Raw genomic sequence first — 18,929 nt, forward strand, 5'->3', positions numbered from 1 at the left:
GCTTCTTAGGGGGGAGGGATAGCTCAGTGGTTTGAGCATTGGCCTGCTAAACCCAGGGTTGTGAGTTCAATCCTTGAGGGGGCCATTTAGGGATCTGGGGCAAAAATTGGGGATTGGTCCTGCTTTGAGCAGAGGGTTGGACTAGATGACCTCCTGAGGTCCCTTCCAACCCTGATTTCTATGAACTGCCTTGTGTAGCTATTATGCTGATCAATTCGAGCAGTCCCAGACCGCCAAAGAGGCGCGGAAAATTGGAACCAAAGGGGTGGAGGTAGCAGAGAGGAACAACCCTGGTCGCAGTTTGGGTGAATACCAGAAGGGACACCCCGAGACCACACCACCGGGGGCAGCCCAAGGCCCCACCTACACCCCAAGTAAAACCGCAGACCCCTTATCGTCCCACCACACCATTCTCCAGCAACCCATCTCGCCCCGCTGGGCGATGTTTTAAATGTAATGAGCTGGGGCATGTGAAGGCCAACTGCTCAAAGAACCCCAACAGATTACAGTTCATTGTACCGGGGTCACACCAAAGGTCCTCAGGCCCAGATGCCTCCTAGATACCGTCAGAGCGAAGGGAAACTGAGTGTGTGGGCGGGAAGAAGGTTACAGTGTGGAGGGACACTGGAGCGCAGGTGTCAGCTATCCACCAATCCTTAGTGGACCCCAACTTAACCAACCCAGAGGCCTAAGTGATGAGTCAACCCTTCAAGTCCAGCTCTTTTGATTGGCCTACAGCCAAGTTGCCTGTCCAGTATAAGGGATGGTCAGGGATGTGGACTTTTGCAGTCTATGATCATTATCCCATTCTCATGCTGCTGGGGGAAGACTTGGCCAACCATGTGAAGCTAGCCAAGAGGGTGCGAATGGTCACCCGCAGCCAGGCTAGGCAAGCTTTCACACCTATCCCTGTTCTTGAGCCTTGGAGTTTTACCTAAACTGGTAAAAATAAGCTTAGGGGGTCTTTCATGCAGGTCCCCACATCTCTACCCTAAAGTTCAGAGGGGGGAGGGAACCCTGACAGTACCAATGTGAGACTTCTAAGGATAGATCTAACACTTGACCCAAGGTTTAAGAATCTGAAGTGCCTTCCAAAATCTGAGAGGGACGAGGTGTGGAGTATGCTTTCAGATGTCTTAAAAGAGCAACACTCAGACGCAGAAACTGCAGAACCCCAACCACCAAAAAAAGAAAATCAACCTTCTGCTGGTGGCATCTGACTCAGATGATGAAAATGAGCATGCATCAATCCGCTCTTTTTTCTATTGTTATCGAGCAGAACTGTCATCAGCATGGACATATGTCTTCTGGAATGGTGGTTGAATCATGAAGGGACAGATGAATCTTTAGCACATCTGGCATGTAAATGTTTTGCGATGTCAGCTACAACGGTGCCATGCAAATGCATGTTCTCACTTTCAGGTGACGCAAACAAGATGTGGGCAGCCTTATCTCCTGCAAATTGTAATCAGACTTGTTTGTCTGAGCGATTGGCTGAAGTAGGACGGAGCGGACTTGTAGGTTTAAAGTTTTATATTTTGTTTTTTGAATGCAGGTTTTTTTTGTACATAATTCTACATTTGTAAGTTCAACTTTCATGATAAAGAGATTGCACTACAATACTTGTATTAGGTGAATTGAAATATTCTATTTCTTTTGTTTTTTACAGTGCAAATATTTGTAATAAAAAATAAATATAAAGTGAGCACTGTACACTTTGTATTTGTGTTGTAATTGTAATTGAAATTAATATATTTGAAAATGTAGAAAACATCCCAAAATATTTAAATAAATGGTATTCTAGCATTGTTTAACAGTGAGATTAATTGCAATTAATTTTTTTTAATCGCTTCACAGCCCTATTTATCACCCTTTATAACAACCTTTTATGTTCTTGAAGACTGTATCGTGTCCCCCCTCAGTCTTCTCTTCTCCAGACTAAACAGTCCCAATTGTTTCAATCCCTTCTCACTGGTCATGTTACATAGGACCTGTAATCATTTTTGTTGCTCTCCTCTGGAGTTCATCCAGTTTGTCCACATCTTTCTCAAAAGTGTGCTGCCCAGCACCAGATATAGTACTCCAATTGAGGCATCATCAGTGCGGAGTAGAGTGGAAAAATTACATCTCTTGTCTTGCTTACAAGACTTGCTAATACATCCCAAAGTGGTGATCGCTTTTTTTGCATCAGCATGACATTGTTGACTCGTATTTAGTTTGTGGTCAGCTACGACCCCCAGATCTTTTTCTGCAGTTCTTCTTCCTAGACAGTCATTTTCCCATTTTGTGTTTATGTAATTCTTTCCTAAGTGTAGTATTTTGCATTTGTCCTTATTGAATTTCATCCTATTTATTTCAGGCTATTTCTCCAGTTTTCAAGATCATTATAGATTCTAATCCTGTCCTCCAAAGTGCTTGCAAGCCCTCCTAGCTTGGTATCCTCTGCAGCCTTGCTGGAGGATTCTCTGCTCCTTGAAGTCTTTAAACCACGATTTGAGGACTTCAATAGCTCTGACATAGGTGAGAGGTTTTTCGCAGGAGTGGGTGGGTGAAATTCTGTGGCCTGCGTTGTGCAGGAGGTCAGACTAGATGATCATAATGGTCCCTTCTGACCTTAGTATCTATGAATCTAAGTGTACTCCCTTTGCCATTATCCAAATCATTTATGAAGATACTGAGTAGAACCGGATCCAGGACAGATACTTGTGAGACCCCCCTCAATATACTCTTCTAGCTTGACTGCAGACCACTGATAACTACTCTGAGTACGGCTGTCCAACTTTATAGTAGGTTGGGCGAGGCTATGTTTCCCTACTTTTGTTTATGAAAACGTCATGTGAGGCATTATCAAAAACCTTACTAAAGTTGACACATTACATCTATTACTTTCCCCAGTACCCAAACATAATCTTGTTACCTTGTCAAAGAAGGAGGTAGGTTAGCTTGTGATTTGTTCTTGTCAAATCCATGTTGACTGTTACACACTACCTTCTTATATTCCAGGTCCTTACAAACTGATTGATTATTTGAACCTTTATCTTTCTGGGTACTAATGTTAAGCTGACTGGTCTATAATTCCCTCGGTTGTCCTTTTCCCCCTTTTTTATAGAAAGGTACTAGATTTTCTTTTTTCCAGTTCTCTGGGATCTCTCCAGTCTTTCACGAGTTCTTAAAGATAATCACCAATGGCACAGAGATCTCTTCAGCCAATTCCTTCATTTTGGGATGTATTTCATTAGGCCCTGCCTACTTGAAGACATCTAATTTGTAATTCTTAATTTGTTCTTCCCATATTTTAGCCTCTTAACCTTCCTACCCCATTCATACTTATGTTCCATATGTTAGTCATCCAATCACTGCTAACCTTTTTGCTGAAAACTGAAACAAAAAAGGCATTTAACACTTCAGCCACTGCTGCATTTTCTGTTATTGTCTTTTTCCCTCCTCACAGAGTAATGGGCCTACCTGTCCTTGGTCTTCCTCTTGCTTCTAATGTATTTGTACAATATTTTCTTGTTACCCTTTATGTCTTTAGCTAGTTTAGTCTTGTTTTGTGTCTTGGTCTTTCTGTTTTTGTTCCTATTCATCTAGTTTTTACTTTTTTGTATAACTTTTTTGAATTTCAGGTAATTGAAGATCTCCTGGTTATACCAGAGTGGTCTCTTGCCATAATTCCTGTTTTTCCTGCACACTGAGGTAGTTTGCCCTTTAATAATGTCTTTGTAAAAACTGTCATCAATCCTGAACCCTTTTTTCCTTTAGACTTGCTTGCCATGGGATCTTACCTACCAGCTCTCTGAGTTTGCTAAAATCTGCCTTCTTAAAGTCCACTGTCTTTATTCTGCTGTTTTCACTTCTACCATGCCTTAGAATCACAAACTCTGTAATTTCATGATCACTTGCACCCAAGCTGCCTTCCACCATCACATTCTCAACAAGTTCCTTCCTATTTGTCAGAATCAAATCTGGAACACCCTTTTCCTCAATAGAATCAAGGAAGCAATCATCTAAAGCCCATTGCTGCACTTGGAGTGAATGTATGGATGGGTGTGTGTATATGCTCCAGCATGAAATACTCACTATGTTAAGTATCTGTTAGCAGAAGATAAATTAAAGGACTTTCATTAATATTGTGGCCGCTGGTTGGAAAATGTGTTAGTTACATGTCAAAGTTAAGATACCAAAAGTTGGGATAATACCGAAGTTAGGAGAATCTCTTTCTTCCTTAGACCATTAATTTGATTGTAATTAGGCTGCCGTCCGTCATCCATTTGAGCTTATAGCTACTAACCTTTTTCTGTTTTAATCTTTTATAAAGTTGCTCTATTAGTCATATTTGCCTCTGCTAGAAGAGTAAATGAACTGTTTTTGTTTCGTTTGCAGACATCTGTTTGTTGTTGATTATGATAAAGTAGATGTTTGAACTATTCCCAGAATCCTCCTTAAAATCAACGTCCATTGTCAACCTAGAAATTTCATATCCATCTCTTTGCCCTAAACTTAGATAGAAAAAACATCATGGGACCTTCTCGCTATGACCAGTTTTAAAATTGTACATGGACCACATGGTTCTTTGGTGGACCAAAGCATCGTCTGTGTGAAATAAGTAGCTGACAGGTATTAGCATAACAAAATGCCAGAGTATTTAGCACTAATTAACAGTCTCAGCAGATAAGGCCAGGAATTAGTGGGAAATAGCTAAGAAGGTAGTTTGGCCTCTATCTTTAGAGGTGGCTTCTCCAGGTTTGAGTTGAATCACATTGGTGCATCATTTTGATGAAGCTAACACTATTACCACCAATGCTGTATTGTCATGTGGGTAAATGGCAGCCCTCGTTCTGGGCTCCCAGTCCAAAGATTTTCACAAGCAGTGTTTTCGTTTCATACTTTTTATAACCAAATGGAATTTTTCTTTTTCAAAAGATTTGATTGCTTGACTCTCTGCTGATATTTCACTAAGGCAATAAGAATGCTTCTGGCCTCAAATAGCTAAATGGATTTGTGGGTCAGTTTTGGAGGCTTTTATCCAGTGTCTGTTAAAGTGATTTCATGTTCCTAGACCAAAAGAAAAGCTTCTGTGAAGAGCGAGACCCTAAGCTAGTGCAAAGTGCTGTAGTTCCATAGGATCTGGCCCAAAATCTCTAAGGCAGCCCCCTAGACTCGACACCTTTACAGCTTGAATTAGAGCCTTTATGCTGTAGGTCTCTAATCTTTATAACCGTCTCTTCTTTTCTTTCTCATAATTGTTCCTTTAAGGTTTGTTGGTTTTTTATTTTTTTTTTTAATCATGGTTAATTTTACTTATAACCACGAGTCTGTGTTATGAATATTGTATAAGCAGAAAGGAAAATCCCTATGTGTAAATTTTCCCCAGTGTAAATTGCGGTTCCAGAAGTTCCAGGAATGTGGATAGACATCCATGCTACTCTTTTCATGATCCTATTAACATTAATTTTTGGTTTGGGGTTTTTCTTTGATGCGGGGAAAGAGGAAAGCAGGTAAAGTTATGATTTAGCCTAGGAAAAATTATCAAATATCTTCTCAATCTGCAGAAGATACAGTCTCCGGTGGATGGGAGAAGCCTTACTGTTTTGATTAGTCCTTTTGTTTTCCTTGCTTAGTAACTGCTGGAATGGAAAGTTCACTAGTAGGGAAAATTTCCTGTCATAGACTTTTTTTTTTTTTTGGTGCTGTTTAAATTAGACGTTCAGGGAGATCCAGAATTCTGAAGTGTGACTCAAGAATATAAGAATACAGCTCTTAAATATTTTTCTTCTGATGAAATCTGTTTTGGACTAGGGGAGGATTATTTTACGAATTTGTCCTCATGGGGTAACTGCATACATTACTACTTTAACTTCAAATGAAAAGAGCCACCAAACTTGATTTAAGAGATTCTGAGATGAAAGTTTTTGAGACTGCTCAGTTTGGATGAAATACATATATTTTTCTGATCTGCCTAACACTTAGTTGGGCATCAAATGTATAATAGTGTAATGTCGCAGAGAATGGGGACTGAAGGGTTATTTGGTAATGTTGTTTTCAGTGTTAAAAACAAAACAAAAAAGCCTGAGGAAAGGGTTGTATGATCATCCTTGTATAAAAATAGCAGGGTCACCTTGTTCTTTGAAATTGATTTCACTAGCATTAAGAAATGCAATATCCTTCTGCTCATCCGGAAAGTTGCAAACCATTCATTTTTACAGGTGTCCATTGTGTCCTAATCTTTAGAAAATAGAGAAGGCAATGAAACTATTGGAGCTGTGAAAGTATTGCATTACAAATTGTGGACGTCTGCTGGGTAGCAGCGCTGGAAACATAACATACTGTTTATGCTGTGAGCAGGACTCTGTCATTTAAAATGCGAGCAAAAAATATATGACTGCTTAAGCCACAGATTTATAGCAGGAAATCCTCACCATTTAATATGTTTGTCAGAAAAATAGCTGCGTACTTTTCATTTTTGTGGGATCTGAAATCACGCAGAGCTAAATTTGGAAGTGTAGAAAGGAGTGTAAATTACACAGAATTAAATGATTGTGAAGGAATCAGAATCTAATAGTCATATGTATATGTATATTTCGAGAAGCTGGAAGAAGTTGTAAATTAAAGGAGGGGGTTACCCCTTCTTTGATTTACCTTTGTAGTAATTGCATTTTCTGTTGCTCTTCTCTTCTTTTCCTTCAGCTTGTGAGTTGCATCATCTTAGATGCCTCTTACTTTTCTGCATACTCTAGGATTTAGATGTTAGATTTTTTTTTTAATTATGTTTTCATAGGACATGGTGCTCTCTCATTGATAGCACAAGGTATGTCTTCAGTTTTGTATCTGATGTTGATGGTCATTCTAGACTTTGGCTTATGATGTAATAACTTCCATGGTATGTCTGAAGCTTCTTACGTGCTGTGATTGGATAGACTAGCTCCTGGAAAGATCAGGGAGAAGGGTCAACCTAGTTCGGATGAGTACTGCAGAAATGCAGTTGGAGAGATTTTCAGTGCCTCTTCACCTTGAAGATCCATTTCAAAGCCAATACATAATTAAAAATAAAACAACTCTATGGTTTTACAATATGACTACTATTATTTTAAAGCTACAGCCGCCCACCTTCTAACTCAGCCAGTCTAATGTGACTTATGAATAGATGAGGTTTTGGGAAAAATTCAAATGCACATGGGAATGAAGGAAATGAAATAAGTGGCTTTATGTTTATATTTCTCCCTAGAAAACCTGAAAAAGGAGTCCAGTACCTAATTGAGAGAGGTTTTGTGCCGGACACTCCAGTTGGTGTTGCCCATTTTCTCCTGCAAAGGAAAGGTCTCAGCAGACAGATGATTGGAGAGTTTTTGGGCAATCGACAGAAGCAGTTCAACCGAGATGTATTGGAGTGAGTAGTGTGTAAGGGGATGGGATGGAGCACTTAGGTATTCACATGTGCCCTGTGGGACACTTAAATGGGCTAATGCTCATGGAATATTTTGTGCATGGAATGAAAGTTCATGGATATTTTGTGCATGGAATGGAAAGAAAAAACTGCCAGACTGTAAGGATTAACAAAGAACAGGCAAAAATAAATACTCTTCCTTACTTACCAGCAATGCTAACATTTCTCAACAAAACTGATCAAGTAGGATGCTTATAAGGATTTATATACACTATAGAATTCACGTTTACTGTAAATTTATGTTGCAATTTCACTGGGGAGGACTGTCTGTTAATTTTGAGACCGTTTTCCTTCTTCAAGCTCTGAAATAACTTACTGTGTGAAATTAAAAAAACAAAACGAAACCCATTATGCGCTACATGACACTTCATCAGTAAAGGAACATGAAAATAACCATTACTATTTTATAGATACACAGACACTTCTTATGATGGCGTTTGTCTAATAAGGGTGTCTGAGAACCAGTTTCTTGCAAAGGATTAGATAAAAACCTATTACAAAAGGGGAGCAGCAAATTACACTCACCAACAGTTTGGTTAAGGTTATTCAGATACTGTCTGTTAAGGATGGAGGTTGCTTTTGTTTATTTTAAGTGATTTGATATTTCATTTAGCAGCGACTCTTTTCAAGACCAGTATGGATGACGTGCTCACTAGCAAAGCTCGTTGCATCTTGCCCCAGATTTATTGACTTGCGTGCATGTGACTTGCATGAAGAATTACCACTTACTGCACAAACAGCCAGTTAGATGTTTAACAGGCTATGTAACTGCATCGGGTACATTGGGAGGGGAATACCCTTTTCCCAGTGTAAAAAGACAAAACAAAAATTCTAAGCGCACAGTTTTGGCCAAGACCACAGAAAAAAATTGCTGAGATTTGCATAGAAATAGTCCTTATTGAGGACTGTATGCCTTTCCTGGCTTTAGGGCCTGTGGGGGATTTTAAGTTTAAAAACGATTGGAAAATCACTTTCTGAGCCTGGTCAACAGAGGCTTAATTCAGCCCCCATGGAAAATCTTCCCTTGACTTTACTGGAGGTGAATCAGGCCCGAGGAGCCCTACTCAGCATTACTAACTCACTAACCTCTTGTGATGTTATCCCAAGTCTCATGGTAGTTGGTGTTTCTCTTAAAGCCAAGCTCTAGGAGCCATGTGATTACATGAGAACCTGGGCATTTATTTTTTTAAGTACATTTCTAGCCCTAATCAATATGGAGAAAATCCTGAACACGTGACCTCCTAAAGCCACAAAAACCAGAAAGCAAAGTAAAAGAATGCCCAAAGTATTATTTTTTAAGTCTCATGATTTTTAAGCCATTTTCATAATTTTAGAGATCTGAGTCATGATTTTGGAAAGCATGAGTTTTTGGCAGTGCTGCTTCTTTGTGGTATCATTGCTTACCTAAACACTGGGGTGGATCAATGGGGACCTCTTGTGTGGCAGAATGCTCCACATGAACTCTTCCAGCTGCCCAAGAAGGTATCTTTGATGTCATCAGCTGACCCCAGGACCTGGGACTGTAGGCATAGGCCAGTTGTCCCTAATGGTTAGTCCAGGGGTCGGCAACCTTTCAGAAGTGGTGTGCCGAGTCTTCATTTATTCACTTTAATTTAAGGTTTCGCGTGCCAGTAATACATGTTAACGTTTTTTAGAAGGTCTCTCTCTATATGTCTATATATTTACATAACTAAACTATTGTGGTATGTAAAGTAAACAAGGTTTTCAAAATGTTTAAGAAGCTTCATTTAAAATTAAATTAAAATGCTCGTCTTATGCTGCTGGCCCACTCAGCCTGCTGCCAGCCTGGGGTTCCATTCACCTAGGCTGGCAGCAGGCTGAGCAGGGCCTGAGGCCAGGACCACGGCTGGCAAGAGGCTGGCAGCCAGAATCCCAGATCGGCAGCCCCAGACCGGCAGTGGGCTGAGCAACTCAGCCCGCGGTCTGGGGTTCCGTCCGCCGGCTCCTGCCAGCCACGGTCCCGGCTGCCGGCCCTGCTCAGCCCACTGCCGGTCTGGGATCCCGACCCTGCCCACATAGAGTGGGTACATACCTTCTCCCTGGTTCTAGCCCATTCTCTTCCTCTCTCTGCACTGAGATGAGGGTGGGAGTGCGCTGAGCACAGGGCTGGGGGTGAAGGAGCAGGCTGGGGGTTAGGGTGTAGGGTCTGGCCAGGAGCTAGAATGAGGGTGAGGGCTCAGGGTTGAGGCAGGAGGTTTGGGTGTGGAGTGCTTACCTGGGCAGCTCCCATTCGGTGCAAGGGGTGCAGGTAGGAATGTGGGGAGGGGGGTGCAGGAGCTCCCCTTTGGTGCTCAGGTTGGGGGTGAGAATGTAGGGGGTGCAGGGGTGCTGGGTATGTGTGGGGGGTGCTGGAGTCAAGGCTGGGGTCGTGGGGGGATCTAAGGGTCAGTGCAGAGGGCTGGAGGGATGTGGGGGGGTGTAGGGGTCAGGGCAGAGGGCTGGGGGTGTGGGCTAGGGTCAAGGGGGTGCTCCCTGCCCAGAGCTTACCTAGGCAGCTCCCATTTGGTGCAAGGGGTGCAGGCTAAGTGGGCCAGCAGTGTAAGACGAGCATTTTAATTTAATTTTAAATGAAGCATCTTAAACATTTTGAAAACCTTGTTTACTTTACATACCACAAAAGTTTAGTTATGTAAATATATAGACATATAGAGAGAGACCTTCTAAAAAACGTTAACATGTATTACTGGCACGCGAAACCTTAAATTAAAGTGAATAAATGAAGACTCGGCACACCACTTCTGAAAGGTTGCCGACCCCTGGACTAACCATTAGGGACAACTGGCCTATGCCTATAGTCCCAGGTCCTGGGGTCAGCTGATGACAACAAAGATACCTTTCTGGGCAGCTGGAAGAGTTCATGTGGAGCATTCTGCCACACAAGAGGTCCCCATTGGTCCCACGGGGGGGGGCTGGAGGGGATATGCCATGATTCCACCCCTTTTCCCCAAGGCCCCATCCCCACCTCATCTCCGCCTCCTCCCTAGAGCAGCGAGCACGCAATGGCTCCACTTCTCCCCCTCCCGTGCAAGGGCCATCAGCTGATTTGGCGGCAGGAACCCAGGAACCCGGCTGGGGGAGGAGGAGGGGGAAGGGGACCTTGCCTGCCCTGCAGCAGCAGCTGGCAGGACCAAGCTTCTTCACCCTGCCCCCACAGGGGGCAGGGCGGAGAAGAGTGGGCCGGGGCAGGCAGGATTTTTAATGGCATGCTGCTGCCTGCCAGGGTCCCGGCCTGGGTTCTGCAGTGGGCTGAGCAGGGCCGGCGGCTGGAACCCGGCAGGCAGCAGCGTGCCATTAAAAATCGGCTCGCGTGCCGTCTTTGGCACGCGTGCCATAGGTTGCTGACCCCTGGGTTAGTCTATCCCTAACTCCTTCCTGCCACATCCACCTCAATGAATCATGGACTCCGAAGCCTAAATGGGATCATATAATTGGGAGCATCAGTCACAGGCAGTTCGTTTTTTCTAAAGCATGGCAATTAAATGCACTCTGTCAATGCACAATTTCATGCACCCAAATGACGGAAGTGGAAATAAGGTTCCCACACCAACTTTTCACTAGGCCTTGTTTCAAATTTTTTTTTATTTTTAGTTATTTTTTTTAACTAAATGTGTAGCTTGATCTATTACTGTGTGTTGTTTATTGTGTACAAGATGTACAATGCTGTTGCTGTTAGAACCTCTGTGTCTCAACTGTGCAAGCTGAACAGTGTGTTAGTATAGTTTATTTGCATTTATACACACATCATAGATCTTTGCTTACAGGGCCCGGGGCTTTTATTTGTAAACCTTCTGGTTCAAGAGCTGCATCTTTACTTTACAAACAGCAGCAGGAGGTAATTGAATAGAGAATGTGGGTTCTACACAAAGGTATGCAGTGAAGTTTAGTGACTTGCCCTAAAGAAGTTGAAGATTTCAATTCAACCAATCAGGCCATTCAGCAGGAAGTTTGGCTGGCCCATTCTAACCATTTGCAACCATTCCCTGGATCTATGCCTCTATTAGACTGGGGTGAAGATTTTCCAAGGAAGGCGTATTGTCTAATGATCAGACTAAACTGTGGTGAGCAAGGAAGAGGCGGGATTCTAACCTAAAATGAGTCATTGATTCTCTGTGATCTTGGGCAAATCATTTAACCTCACTGTGCCTTGGGCAACCTAGCAGAAAATTGGGTAAGAATCTCGTTGATAGCCAGATGGTGTATGTTTGATGAGATTTCCTGGATGGGTAAATTGCCAAAAAGGACATCCACCTGCCTATGACCTCTTGACTGTATTTTTGCTGCAAGTAATCTGTTCTTAAAATAACCTGCCCCAGTCATGTTAAGAAAAAATATTGTTCTGAGGCAACCCCAAGATAGCCTAATTGACTCACATATAACACTTTGAGCCTTGGCAGCAAAAAAGCACAACGGTTTTAACCAAGCCGACCTGCCATTAGGGATGTTCACACGCATTCTTTGTTGTGCTAGAACAAAATGGTGACTGTTTTTCCATCTGTGATAAAGACATGCTATCAGACTTAAAATCATGTCTTAAATCATACTTGAAACACGATTCCATTCCCCCGTGATACTAACCGCAGCTAAGGTAGTAAAAATAATGTTAAACATGTAATTATTTTCCATGATTGATGCTTTTATTTTGTGTGCTTGTGACTATATATTTCATTTGCCATCGCAGTGCACTTCCTGGTTCTTATACATGAGCGTAAACATGCGTGTATTGTATGGGAACATTTAATTGCTTTAAAACATCTTCACCATGTAATTTTGAAAACCTCCAAGAAAACAATCTACATTTCAGACTCTGGGCTGGATCATTGCCACTCTCCAGCTGCTTTGTGGTGCTTCATAATTGGCTATCTGGGGATTCCCCTAATGTGAGGGTCTCCCTGGGTGGCATAATGACTTGATGCTATACCCCTTGCCAGGATATGAGGGGTGTCAAGGGGAATGGCTAGAGCACTGCTGTACTGCAGTGATCCCTGGCCACTAGAGTACCCCGTGGTGGCCATAAAGACACCTTTCTCCCTCCTGCCATGTGTGACGCAGTTCCTCCTCTGCCTTGGTGGGTCCTGCGCTTATTGGAGGATTTGCTTGCCTTGGAGGTTCACGGCAGCCCCCAGTTTGGCCACTTTCGTGGCTCAAATCTGCCGTTCACTCAGTTAGCCTCATCGCTGGCCAGCATGGGGAAAAGGAAGAACAACAATCCCCGCAGTCTCTGCTGATCCATCTAGTGGATCGGAGAACAGGCCAGAGACCTTCCCCTCTGGTGGAACCCACAGTCCAGGTCAGCTCCTCCGGTACCAAGTAGGGAGTTGGGGGGATAGAGGGATGGGGGGAACCCAGGCCCATCCTCTACTCCGGGTTCCAGCCCAGGGCCCTGTGGATTGCAGCTGTCTACAGTGGCTCCTTAACAGCTGTGTGACAGCTACAACTCCCTGGGCTACTTCCCCATGGCCTCCTCCCAACACCTTCTTTATTCTCACCACAGGACCTTCCTCCTGATGTCTGATAATGCTTGTACTTCTCCGTCTTCCAGTAGTACGCCTTCTCACTCTCAGCTTCTTTCACCTCTTGCTCCCAGCTCCTCGCATGCACACCACAAACTGAAGTGAGGTCCTTTTTAAACCCAGGTGCCCTGATTAGCCAGCCTTAATTGATCCTAGCAGCTTCTTGATTGGCTGCAGGTGTTCTAATCAGCCTGTCTGTCTTAATTGTTTCCAGAAAGTTCCTAATTGTTCTGGAACCTTTTCTGTTGCCTTAGCCCCAGGTTGAGTAGGTCCCTTTTCCCTGGGTAATATATCTGCCTTCTATCACTCTCCTGTAGCCATCTGGCCTGACTCTGTCACACATGCCATACCAGCACAGCTGAGGATCTGGCTATCTATCTGCCTATGCCTTTTCTTTTAACAAATGGGATTTGTATTAACAAAACAAATGTCTAGCAGTGTGAGTGGATAGTTAGATAAAACTCACAGCGTCCAAGTGACATGTGGAAAACATGGTGTTGTGTATTTCCTTTCAGTTACATCCATTACAGAATTCTTCATAAAGCCTTAAGACCACTGTGCTCTCTCCCCAGCAATACAGTAGGGAGCTAAACCTCCGAGGCAGTTGTGGTGTTACGCTGATGGGAAAAGCAACTGAATGGGGTGTTCCTTTGTACCCTCCTTTCTTCACTCTGCGTAAGGTCTGCAAAGAAACAGCAGACAGAGAATAGGCACCAGGAAGAAGCCATACTAAGTGGCATGTCATCCTCCAGACACACACACACCCTACAAAAATTTAAGAAGACCTGGAGTAAAGATCATGGAAAGCTAATGCTGATTGAAGTTAGTAATTACAGTTATGGGCTCTAGCCACTGGCAGCTTAGCTACTGTCCCTCTTGCTGATGAGAGGATGTTGGAAGGAATAATGGAGGAAGCTTCCCATTGTGCTGCTGGCCAAGGATATTTGGAGATCCAGATACCCCAAATATCTTCACTTTCCACTTTATTTGACTCTACCACCTACTGTTCCACCCCTTTCAATAAAATAAATCAATCAATCTGCAGTGTTGAAGAGACCGTGATGTTCCAAACCTCTAGAGTTTACAATAGTGATTCTGTTGTGTTTGTAGAATCAACTTTGTCCTTCTAGGAATGAACCTGGAGGAGTGCACATCTCCTTTGTTCCTCTCCTTGCACTTTTGCACAGAAGGAAAGAATACAGGCTTTGGAATTAAACTGTGGTAGCGCAGTGCTTCATCCTGCAAGAGAAATGTGTATGCTAGTCTATCACTGTACATCAAAACATTTAATAACAAACCTTTTAACCTGGATCATACTTCATTATTGTAGGATCTGCATTACTGTGCTATAACTTGCGGTGATTCATGGTTGGTTATTAAAACCTAAAAGCCAAGTTAGAAGACAAGGAACCCATGACTCTCTGATTTGAAAGTAGCTTTTAAACAAGGTGTTAGTGATATAATTTGATCAGTGATGATCCTATTTTAATAGCTCTCAGTACTGTCTATCCCAAGCAAGAAGATATTTGCCTTGCTCAGCATGAGTAAATTGAAGGATGGGGTGAATGATGAGATGAGATTTACTGCAAAAAAAAAATGGAGGTATCCCATAAAAATATCATGCAAGGCCAGAAAATGTACACTGCTTTTAAAATAAATAAATTCTTGAACCCGCAGCCACTTGGTACAGGATGTCCTATTTTCTGCAGCTGTTGGAGTCAGTATTTTAATCCTTATAAAATCTTTTTATTTATCATTTTATAAGAGCTGCTTGGTGATAATTTGCTGATTTGAGAGGACAAAACTGATCATGATTCATGGCAATGTGGAGTTTTTTACATTGATCAGCGTCCGTCACATCAGCAGCTCTGCAATAAAGAAAAATTTATAGCTTGCTTACATCTACTCTTCCCTCTCCCGCCCACTCCCAATTGATGTATTCCTTACAATTCTCCTCTTATGCTTTCATGGACAATTACTGCAACATGCTGATGTTTTGAGATGTATTTGTGGCTTTGTATTTTACTAGAACTGGGGGAATGCTGAAGACGCTGGAGGGGTTTTTTTCTTTCTACATAATGTATATTGAATAATTATATATTGTTGAAAGGGCAAAGAACAAATGAGAATGTGTTTTGTCCTAGCTGTGTTGTGGATGAGATGGACTTCTCAGCAATGGAACTGGATGAAGCACTCAGGAAATTTCAGGCTCATATCCGTGTTCAAGGAGAAGCTCAGAAAGTAGAACGACTCATTGAAGCTTTTAGGTATGGCACTGAAATACGTTGTCAGAGCACCTGACGTGATCCAGCTGTCCCATGTGAGACAGGGAGGTTGGGTAGAGTTAGGCTATTCCCTGCTTTATTAAGCTGCCTTTGAGAACAATAGGGGTTTTTTATGCAGTTACATGATGGTAGATGTTTACTTTATACATTAAATATAGAATAAGGAAGTTTTATGTGCTATTGTTAATGCATATTGTTAGTGTAATTATTTTTATTCTTTTATATAATATAGCTGTACTTCTAAATTGAAAAATTCCCTCCAAAATCAGTCTGATTGGCAAGATTTTTTTTTTTAAACTTCAAATATCTGTCCCTGAAAATTCACTGTTGTAATTTAGGAGCTTGGTTTCTGTACATGGAGGCACTGGACTTTATTTACATTTTACAGTATCTCCATGTACTTTTTTTAACCTTCTGTTAAGCAGGTTAGCACAGTGGGGCAAAGAGAATTAATTTATTAAAGCCCACAGAAATGTTCTTTATTGTGGAAGGAAAAAATGTAAATCATCTAAAATATAAATGTAAAAATCCTGGCGAGATCCTCAGCTGCTGTAAGCAGGTGTAGTTCCACTGAAGTCAGCGGAATATTGAAGTTAATGAAGTTACCCCAGTTGAGGATCTGGTCTGGCTAATGAGTTCACTGGTTGTAAAACGGAAAACTTAAGCCTTCAGCATTCTAGGATGTTAGTTCTGAGAATGTGACTGGGCAGAGAAGTACTATAGAAAACTAAATGTGTATGAAGTATAAAGGATACCAAACTTGGCCTCTTGAATGTAACAGTTCATTGATTTGGTTTTAGTCACACAGCTTTTGTTAACTCTGGCCGACTTCCCCCCCTTTGTTTCTTACAGCCAGCGATACTGTATCTGCAATCCCGGCGTTGTGAGACAGTTCCGAAATCCTGATACCATCTTCATCCTAGCTTTCGCAATCATATTGTTAAACACAGACATGTATAGCCCAAATGTGAAACCAGAACGCAAGATGAAGCTTGAAGATTTTGTTAAGAATCTAAGGGGTGAGAAAACTTGAATGATTGTCAGCAAAGCTTTTTATTTGTTAGGGAAATTACAATATATCAGATATTATATTGTATCTGAAGTAGGTTTGCTTTTAGGATGGCTAGGGAAATTATATATAAAATGTTGGTTTTATAGATAGATATATATAAATTTCCCTAACCATCCTAAAAGCAAATCTACTTCAGATACGATCTAAGACAAAGATAAAATATATAGAGCCTACTTGTGATTTTACTTACTTTGCATTTACACTGCTGTGAATATATTGACTTCAGCAATGTTATTCCTAAAATAATGTGAAAGCAGAATTAGGCTTGTAATCCTTCATCATCCATATTCCATCCTCATTATAAAGAACTTCTATTCAGTCTTTTATTCCCAACTCCCTTGAGATCTGTTATAAATATCTTCTATCTTGTATTCACATCTCTGTAATGTGCCAATTTCCTGGATATAATTGAAACTTGGCATGTTGGCACCCTTTGTGTAGTCAGATGGCAGCTCATAAAGTTTGTAATTTTACATACATGAATGAGGCTGAATAAACCCTATTATATAGTAAAGTTGTCCAACAAGTGAAAGAAGGTACAAAGATCAGTAGTGTTAATGGATAACGTAGCCAGTGTTTGTGAAATGGGGAGTACAGTGTGTAGACAGGGATGGGTAACTACATTGTAAGCCCACTAATGACTTCTGTACTCATACCTTTGGTCAACAGAGGCAGAAACACTTCACAAATCCATCACCAAGGACACTGGTCCTCGATGCTGACAGAATTTTAGAAGTAGGACCTTTTGCAGCATTCTCCAAAATCTTGAATTTCATTTTTAAAATGAAGTTTCTTTCACTGTCTTGTTTCAAAGGAAACTTTCAGGATCAACTTTTCTGTCTGCCAGACAGACAAGTTAGTCCTCCGTGAACCAAGAACTCTCCCACTCATATTAAAGGGGAGTTAATGTGGGAGCTGCATATCCACAATGATTATCCACGTTCTCAGAGATGAAAATTAAAAACTTTGTTTACTAGACCCCCATCCAACAAATGTTACCTAAGATAACTTGCGCTGTGAACACATAAATATATATAAAAGTCTGGAAAATAATCAGTGTGCCATGCTGAAGGCCTTCTGAAATAAACAGAGGCTTTAAATCCCTTAGAAAAAATCAGTTCTAAGGCCCTTGTAAAAGTCAAGTGGGAAGGAAACTGAAACCCAGCTAACCTAATTGCATTGAATTCTGCATCTGTGTGGATGTGGAATCCCCATTCCATGACTCGAAGAGTGATTTCCAGTCAAGAGGCTTAATCTGTTCTCCAGCCCTTGGCGCTCTGAAACCCACAGTCAGACCTTTCTGCTCTTCTGCTTTCCTGGTTCACCAAATCTATATCCCATACCTCCCCACATTATATGCTGGTTCCCTCCCCAGAGATGAAAAATCTTGTCCCATTCACCAGAGCATGGCTTGTTAGAAAGAAGAGCAACATTATCTTAAAATATGTTTGAATTCCCTCCACCTTTTGCTTGCAAGCACAGCTCTGGTACTGACCTAAACTGGCTCTCTGTGCCACAGATAAAGAACCAGACTGTGCTTGTTAGACACAACCCCAGATAGTGTGGAGCTGCACCCCTACCCAGGCCTGAGGCTGAACTCAGGAGGAGTGGACACATTGCAGCATGTATATGGGAAGTGGATGGCTCAGCATCTACAGCTCCATAGTGGCCGGCTCGGTTAGGGTGCTGGACCTTTTCCCCGCCCCACACCTTTTCAGGTTGTTTATGCCTGAGGGGGCACTAGGAGGGACTATGATTATCTCTGGTCCTTGCAGGAAAGGCACAATAAAGAGAAGGCTGCCTATGCTTACTCTCCCCCACCTCAACTCCCATGCACGGGTCAGGCACAGTCCAATCCATAGTGTTTCTTCTGATTGGTAGCATTTGATTGTGGTAGAGTATGGGCTCACTGCAGTAGCAGAACAGACACAGGAGCTACGCCAACAGTAAGCACAAAGATACTGGCTGTAAGAAAAACAAAACAAAACACCTTTTTCTCCATCGCACAGCGTAGTTCGCTGCATGGCAGGAAGAAGGCAGTGGAGTTCATTAGTGGCTACTGGCCAGACTTAGGTCTATGTAATTCAGACAGCTGCCAATCTTCCCTTCATATCTACAGATGCAGTTGGTTCATCTTGATACTGATTAAGTCACAGATACTGATGTATTCTGGAATTTCAGATCTTGACAATGAAAGTGTTGGTTTTCCATTTCATTCCCTATAAATCAGTATTGCACGCTATCCTTGGCAGACATTTTAGTGTAGAGTGCAAGCTAAACAAGATTAAGTTTAGTATTGTCATTTTAGTTAAAAGTCTACAGAAGAATAAGGTTGAAAATGGCCTCATACTCCTACTTTCTATGCTCATTTAGCAGCTATGTTCTTGACTGTTTTATCAGAGCAAGGGTGTTTCTAGAGGCTCCCTCTTACTAGATTCCTACTATTGCTTTTTATATATAACTTTTGTCATAGAGAGCAGTCTAGTAGGCTATACTGTTCCTAACTTGTAATGAATGGATGGGTCTTCGGCTGTGGTCTGTGGAGCATTTGCAGCTGTTCACATGGTGCAAGCTCCCCCTTGCTTCCAGCTGCTAAG

General features: G+C 42.0%; 1 protein-coding gene across 17 annotated transcripts in view; it reads left to right on the plus strand.

The window, feature by feature from the left end:
- IQSEC1 (IQ motif and Sec7 domain ArfGEF 1) overlaps positions 1-18,929 on the plus strand; it is a 723,214-nt gene that overhangs the window by 668,889 nt on the left and 35,396 nt on the right. For all 17 annotated transcript variants that reach the window (XM_073352194.2, XM_073352208.2, XM_073352210.2 and 14 more), the window contains 3 exons: positions 7,226-7,387; positions 15,120-15,242; positions 16,113-16,279. In XM_073352194.2, coding sequence (XP_073208295.1) covers positions 7,226-7,387; positions 15,120-15,242; positions 16,113-16,279 — 452 coding nt within the window. The remainder of the gene's footprint in view (positions 1-7,225; positions 7,388-15,119; positions 15,243-16,112; positions 16,280-18,929) is intronic.

This window comes from Lepidochelys kempii, chromosome 7 (assembly GCF_965140285.1).
Source record: "Lepidochelys kempii isolate rLepKem1 chromosome 7, rLepKem1.hap1, whole genome shotgun sequence".
Lineage (NCBI taxonomy): Eukaryota > Metazoa > Chordata > Testudines > Cheloniidae > Lepidochelys > Lepidochelys kempii.